Source organism: Mizuhopecten yessoensis, unplaced genomic scaffold (assembly GCF_002113885.1).
Source record: "Mizuhopecten yessoensis strain PY_sf001 unplaced genomic scaffold, ASM211388v2 scaffold11185, whole genome shotgun sequence".
In the NCBI taxonomy this organism is placed as follows: Eukaryota; Metazoa; Mollusca; class Bivalvia; order Pectinida; family Pectinidae; genus Mizuhopecten; species Mizuhopecten yessoensis.
Genome location: NW_018408922.1, coordinates 157,012 through 165,335, shown reverse-complemented (window position 1 = coordinate 165,335; position 8,324 = coordinate 157,012). Strand labels below are relative to the sequence as shown.

Genomic DNA, 8,324 nt, shown 5'->3' with positions numbered 1-8,324 from the left:
TTCATTAGCACATGATGTGACGTTGCATAACTATATCAAATGTTGACTAATATGTTACTAAAGGTCAAAGGTCAATTTGATAATCAAACAGCAATTAATAGGAAAATTGTGAAAAATAAATTGGACACTATTCCTAAATTAAAAGTTCGCGTTTAAGCACGCCCTATATCAAATTGCGACTTGTTCGCTAGCGGACTTCCCTGATATCTATGTCTCTAACAACAATACCAATCTGAATCATTGCCAGAGTATTACATTTCCAACCTCATGGAAATAATTCAAGTACATTTTACTAGGTAATAAAATGACACCACTGTCGGTTACAAGAACAAAGTTGAACTCACGTTTGAAGTTCCATTCATTTCAATGTAGTGACACAATCATCCTGAAAACACATGGTGTAACAGATTTCTGTTCCATTTAGATAACATGTTATCTTGTCTCAGTAACAGCTTTATTTGTACAACTAACACATTTGCCTGCCGACAGGGTTATTGTTCCACTCTAACACTATCAAAGCAATCTCTATCACGCCGCAGAGATCATGTCTCTGTGCTAGGTATGTAATGTTACAGTAAAACGTTGTTAATGTTATTAATGATTATGACGCTTTCGCTTTAACATTTGTTTCTGGAACATTGTTGTTATTTTCTCTGCGATATTCAATTGGTGAGAGCAAGATTGAAGTTAAGCTTCACGATTACAATTCCACCGCTTCCCAAATCCACGGTGGTGTTTAAATGATTCAGTGTTCAAGAGTTTGCTCGGAATAATAAAAAGATAAACAGGCAATGGACAATATTCTATGAATATATCACTGTAGCTATACATTTCATAGCGCATAGGTACATGTCATATACAAGGGTTTCATTTGTAGCCAGTAGCCGGTAAAATTGCCTACAGTGTTTCCAATGATGCCTATTTAAGAAGAGTTTAGTCATCATGATCTCTTCGAGACATGCTCTACTACTAAGTGCGATATGAAAGTCAGTATTTTTATTATGCTCAAAAGTGTGTCCTATTATTGCGTATTGCTATGCATGCTTTAAATATAAGATTTGGCCTTATAATTGGTGTGTACTATACGTTACAATAAAATATTTGGCACTTTTAACAGTGTAAGGATATATTTATCGGGAGCCGTAAGATAGTCTTACGAAATCCTTGCGAGACACTTACGGGAGACTGCCAGGTAGGTTCCGATGAGTTTGGGTCAGAAAAAATCGGGGTGACACTGGCAACTTTTTTCTCCGCGCTAAACGTTCACGGCGACCCGTGCAGCATATAAAAATCGGCCAGTAGTGGCCTATAATTTCCCTGCGTCTTAACGGTTCCCCGGTAAAAAGGAATATCTGTGATCTTTGCCTGTGCATAGGTTTGTACCCATGCATTAGCAATTCTGAATCGTTGTTAATGCATACCTTTTTCAATGCCCAGGAAATACGTCAGCTACTAGGAAATAAAATGACACAACTGTCGGTTAAATAATAAAAAAATAGCTGTCTTCAACGTTTGAAGTCTTTGTAGCGGTACAAACATCAAGAAAACACACGATGTATCAAAATTTGCTCCATATAGATAACCTTTTACCTCATCCAAGCAACAACTATATTTGTTCAACTGAAACATTTGTGTGCCGAATAGGGTCATTTTGTCACTCTAACACTGTCAAAGCGGTTTCTGGAACGCCGCGGAGAACATGTTTCCTTGCAAGGTATGTAATGGTCCATTAAAACATTACTTATTTAACTGATGATTATGATACTTAGGTTTAACGTTTTTTTCTTTGCATGTTATTTGTAATGTGAGAACAAAAATGCCGTTTAAGGATTTTGGCCTTGATATTGTACTTTTGTACAAATAGGCGAAACCTGTAATACATTAAAATAAATACCGAATCATCCATCAACGCGTGTTAAGAAGTGTCCCGTTACTTATAGGCAATCAAAGGTTACCGCTCCTTACTGGTGAGAATGTTAATGACCTTATCGGTCACGTGGTACTTCTGATATCATAGTTGCGGGTTAGTGTCACTGGTCCTAGTAACAGTATCTAGGGTTCAGGAGCAACACCCCTCCTATATATTTCTGATTTGTATCAATGGACACGTCAAACATATGCAGTGTGATGCGTGGCAAGGACTACATATTTTATACACTCGTCCGCCGATTTAAGCAAAACACAGGACGAAGACAAATCACTATTTTCAATAAAAAAAAATGATATCGGAGGACAATCCTGATATGGCAGTCGAGTAAAAGTGAAAGTTTTACCAAACAAATCTTGCATCTGAGTAGTATGAGAGCACGTAGACATCGAACGCATACATTTAGGTTCAATTTGGTTTTGTCATAATCGCGAACGTAGATCATCTGAAATGTAGAAACACATTGCAATATAGTTGTATATCTATGTCTAGTGTCAATTAAACTGTCACCGTCACGAACAAATGTTAATAACAGTTTACAAACGTTTGTTTCATTGGAATATTGCTTTAGATACTACATCGTATATACTTTATATAATCGGGATACGAAAATGAAAATAGCCCTTCCCCACTTCATATTTTTTTTCACTTCACTTAAAATCACTAACATGCAAGTCTATTTTGTATAATTAGCAAATATATACTTGTTTCGTCCTCTCTAACGTGTATAGAAATATATGAAAAACACCGTTCTGAGACACTATTTACCTACTCCGTTCAACAACGATTCAAATACGTTTTTACAATATCTTTATAAATAATCATACAGCTTCCCCAATTGCCACTCGGTTAGAAGTAATAACCCAAATCTCAACCACAAACAAAGATTGCTTTATATTCTCGACATAGTTTTTAGAAACGAAACAGGTTCCCAAATCTCCACTCATCACTAGCTTCAAATTATACTTGAAATTCAAACTCGAAAAAGAAAAAAAGAAATTCTGCCACGCTCTTATCGGTGAGTTCACGGACTAATCTAATTCCGTGGTAATATTCAATTCAATAAGGCTTCATGAAATTTCTTGGTATTTGTTTTAAAACGCAGTGTTTATAACCAGGAACTGGATCAGCTTGGATTAAGTGGCGGTCTCAGTTGACAATATGGTAAAATTGGAAGGTTTATTCGGAAAATAGTGTGCCACATCTCACCACGAAGTCTTGGATCCGCCCGTGAAGATCTATTTTTGTTTAAAAACTGTTAAATAAATGTTCATGTTGATATTTTACACAAGCAGTGAATATGATATCAGCACCAACCATTACTACAAAAACGATAAAAATTTAGAATATCGTATATGATACACAAACATGTTTACTTTATTAACATCGTCAGTTTATGGTCAAGGGTAAAAGCCAAAGGTAAAAACGCATGTTAGATTCTGTTGAAATTGGCTATAATTCTCTCCACAACAGTTTTGCTTTCAACATTGGAGACAAAAGGAAACACCTCAGTCGCCAAACTACCTGTGTTAGGACCGGCTATACACGACCTTTGGCCATGACATTCACAGGTAACACATCTAGTTAATTAGTTCGGTCTCAATTAGTTCACCTGTTAGTTCTCAGGTAGGTTTTGTAAATGCCCTTTGACTTGGGTAATAAGTGGTAATACCTATACTATATTTAGGTCTGCAAAAAAGTGGGTAACTGTCTCACAGCTTGAAGTTACTTGGATATAAATTATGCGGGTACGGAATTAGATTTCCATGACTCGGGCTTGAATGTATAACTTCTCTTTCGGGTAAGAACATTACTGATGTCTATATTTGTCGATTGATGATTTTACCCCTACAACATATTTTAGTTGACGTCATTATTTACACTGTTATTCAGATAGTATATATATGTAAATATGTTAAGAGCATTGCAAAATGGACACACGTAATAAAAGGATATTGGATAAGTTCTGCCACTATGACGTCACACATCACGTGACCTTGTACCAAGTTCAAAATATGCATATTCAATAGGCCGAGTTGATTCAGTATTAAAGAGTTTGTCCTAACACGATTTCCATGATAGACTCGTCATTGACAACATTACAACACAGTGTTTACAATGATGCATATTGATAAAGACTGTCGCCATTATGATATCTTCGAAAAATATGCTATTACAGTATAACGCGTGCTATGTAAGTCAGTAAATTTATTATGCTTCTAAGTGTGTCTTGTTGTTGCATTATTCTTTTAACAATATGTATTTGATTTATGTTTTAGATTCAACTGGTTTTGATTGTGTTAGTATGCGCAACACGCGGACAGGGTCAATCTTTAGAATACCAGATCTTAAAAAGTGAAATGAATGCTAAAATTGAAGATCTCAGAGCCACCATGCAGTTACAGCTTGTCTCGATCAGAAGTGAAAACATGGATTTGACAAAGAAACTGCAGACTCTTGAATCCAAGTTCCAATTACACGACCAAACCTCTATGTCTGAATTAGATGCAAACAACACGGCTGTCGAATCTGTTAAAACTGCAACTGGGACGTTCTTGTCGAATTCAGGGATTGCAAGGAAGCGAGAGAACAGAGATTATCCGCATACACGGGTAGGAGGTAAGATTAGCATGAAGGACTTAACCAACACCAAAAGAGGCTAAATTTTGATTTTTGATTTTTGTTATCCTTTATTTGTTTATTATTTATTTTGTATAGAATCATGAAAAAACAAATTAATCTACACATTATATATTTAGGAAATTTGCAATTCAAATAGTTACAACCATTATGCTCCTTATCATTTCAATTATGAACTGTATTTCCTGATCTGTTCAGTTCATTCTACAAGTAGTACGCTAATTGGAATTTTAGAATAGCGGCATTATACAATTATAAGCCTATGTGTCGAAGGGCTAATAAAAACGTCTCCATGATTCAAAACTGATATTGACTTGATATACCATTTCATTTAAATGTCACATTCAATGAGGTTGCAGTTTTAAATTTACCATTTAAATAATGATCAAAGTAGTATATTAAATCACTCTAATGGTACGATTGAATTCGCATTGAGATTTAAAATGATATTTGTTCTAACCATTTGAAAATTGCAGCAAAATAGTACATTCTGGTAATACAAAGGTAGTCATTGTCTCCATCACTTAGCGACTATGAGAAAATCACGGCTTTCTAGAACTGGCAAAAATCATTTGCAACATGTTTTGAATGATAACAATATGACGGAATCTCCTATGCTGTGTTTATTAATATTCGGAGGCAGCCTAGCTCTGGCCTTACTTAAACAATCTGATTTTGTCCTAGGAACACTCAGCAAACATTTGCTTATTTTTGAATGCATATATCCAACTTACCCGTATCACACTAGTGGACTATATTTCAATTACATAATGATTGGACTTAGTAATACGAAATTGAGATTGTTGAAGAAACGAATGCTTCATCATTCTTACCTTGGTCAATTCATAGAACTGAGAATTTGATTTGTTCTAAATTGCAGCCGACGTTCATGAGATGATTGCATTCTACGCATGTCTTAGTCATGACGTTTCAAATCCCCAAAGAGACACAGTTATAAAGTTCAATCATGTTATTACCAACCTCGGTGGTGCATACAGTCCGAACACAGGTGTGTTTAGATGTCCGAAGGCCGGACTTTACGTCTTCACCTGGAGCATAACGTCACACCTACACGGTCAAGTGGATACCCTCATCAAGAAAAATGGTGGGGCGGTTGGGGCAACTCTGACTGCCAGCTTGGATGACAAAGACAGTCGTGTTGGTTCCAATAGTGTGATTCTCGAACTTGCTCAAGGCGACGAAATTGATATCTTAGTAACCTATAGTAGTGGTTCCGATTCTATTCGTAGTCTGTTTAGTTCCTTTTCTGGATACTTAATAGATTATTAATGAGATGGACCAGATAGTATTCAAGAAATTCCCTCAATTTTTGAAACAAGGGCTCTCATTTGTTTTGTGTTTCTTGTTACTAATTTTATTGAATTCGAACGATAAATCAGTGTTGTGAATTCCCCAGAAAGAAGATGTGAATTTGTTTTCAAGCTTTCATGATTTACCTCACAACGATTAAACCAATACTGATTCGAAGTGGAGATATTTAGTTAGTTTTTGATTTCGAAACTTGTTGTTCCAGGCATCAATAATGCATATTCTTTTGCTTATTTTGATTTCTGTGTACCAATAATTAGTTAGTCACAAATTATAATACAATGACAACCTCATGGGACTGTTTTTAAGTTGACGTTAGTATGGCCATGTACAAATGTGTCGAACGTAATAAACTATGCCGGAAGAGTTTTCAGTATAAAGTGCGTCATCCAGTATCATTTCTAACAATCCTATCACAATAATACCGAACATTCATTACTACAACAAGAACATATTTATCTGATTTCTTTAATATAGAGGGATTATCACCACTATTATTTTCAGTTTTAATATAAGTTAGCATTTTCTTGGAGATAATATATGGATTTACCTAAAAAAGATGAATTTCTTATCTATGATAAGTGACTTTTGCCCTGCTTATAACCTTATCTTTCTATATTATTTATGTAACACTTGTGACTGCAGCAATGTTATAAGATGATGCATTTTATAACCAACCTCCTGTAGATATGAATCCAGTGACTGCTATATACATTTATGAATTCATATACAAATATTGCAGGTTTTTTTTTAAAGACGAATGTGTTTAATGTTCAACAAGTCCTCCGACATCACAGTTGTAACATCAGGCTTCGTTCTCATTTTGTTATATTTACATGTGCGCTGCCACCCACTATATGAACATTACTAGCAGGTAAAATATCTCGTGACGTAACACGTGGTTTACTTACTCTTGACGTCACAGATTAACCTTAATCGATGAGAGTCTTGTCGCCTCACCTCGGAAAACATGGAGAATGCCTCTACGCCAAACGCTAAAATGACTACTGTCAGTTATTTGCGCCAATTTCATTAAAATAGGTCTATTCCGCCAAGAGCGAAGCATATACAAAACGCAGTAAATAAATTGATTATGTAAGAACATGTAAACATGTAGCGGGCTTTATGCAATATAGATGTTACCGTTTTGCCTTCATACCGGCATGAAAATTAAAAATACCCCGTTCAATACATATTTATTGTAGTATAATGTACAATGAAGTACCTGTAGCTGTCCATTGTTGTGTTTAATAATGACCATGCATGGTTCATAATGCATACACACACAGGACACGTTTTTCAAAAGCTGTGCGTTCTTTACACAAAGTGTGGCCTTTATTAATGCAAAGCGGCAATGTGTATTGAGTGAGAGAACATCCTAAAACTGTATTATCTATGCGGGAATGAACAGATCGCGGTACTATAGAGACTCCAACAGTACGTTATCTCACAAAATGGACAGCTCTCGTTCTTTTTTCCATCGCATAGTCACAAAAACTGAAAATATCCCTTAAGTGATTTTACGGTCTTCCCAATATATAAACGCGAACTGAGTTTCAAAACGATCAAATAGCAAGGTTCGCAATACATTTGCCGAAACGATCTTAAATATAGATCTTTAGTAAGAAATCCGTAGAGCATTAATCAACGTTCAAGTCATTTTCAGACTACTACTGAAACCTCTTTCTTCGGTGGTTAAAAGATCTACACAATTCCCTCTCCCATTTTCCGAAACAAGTTAAGAAGGATTGAAAATCCAAATCATCCTCTCCTCATTAATGTGGTCCATACATTATGATCTACATCAATATCCGAATAGTAACTCGTGTTTGGAACCTAGGAGATCGAAAATAATAGAATTACTTCCCTTGACTCACGATAAACTTTATTCAAATCAGACATATGAGGTAAATCGGGATCTTGGATTATTCAAATTGTGGTAATTATAAGTTATCTGTGTTTAATAAATTTTGATTAACATGAATGGTACATCAAAGATGAAGAGTTAATAGATATAATGGACACACTCCTAGATAAATTAAACTGTGAAGAGTTTATATGGAGGAAGGTACACAAATCAACGACAAAACGAAACTGAACATTGGTACGATATGACAACAGCAGGAATCTCAAAGACATCAAGACAAAAGGAAAGGCACAATTTGATACACTTATTGGATACAATTGGACATTGGCATTGCTAAAATCATAAAATTCCGATTTTATTAATAGGAACTTATATCATCGTATATCATTTCAATACCTTTCCGGTCTTAGTCCAGTTTTGTCTTGAAGATTTTATTACAAAGTCGTTATATATATATGCACAAAAAAATAAGTTTTTTTTTATATATCTATATTTGAAAGGGGAAGTTGTTGTTTTTCAGTGGCAATGAGTGCGTCTGGATAAAGTTAGCTCAAACAGTCC

General features: G+C 35.3%; 1 protein-coding gene across 1 annotated transcript; it reads left to right on the top strand.

Moving 5' to 3' along the window:
- Positions 1-4,287: 4,287 nt before the first annotated feature.
- LOC110440575 (complement C1q-like protein 3) lies at positions 4,288-5,857 on the top strand. Its single transcript, XM_021483721.1, has 2 exons — positions 4,288-4,546; positions 5,448-5,857. The coding sequence occupies exons 1-2, from the start codon at positions 4,288-4,290 to the stop codon at positions 5,855-5,857; spliced, it is 669 nt and encodes a 222-aa protein (XP_021339396.1).
- Positions 5,858-8,324: the final 2,467 nt, after the last annotated feature.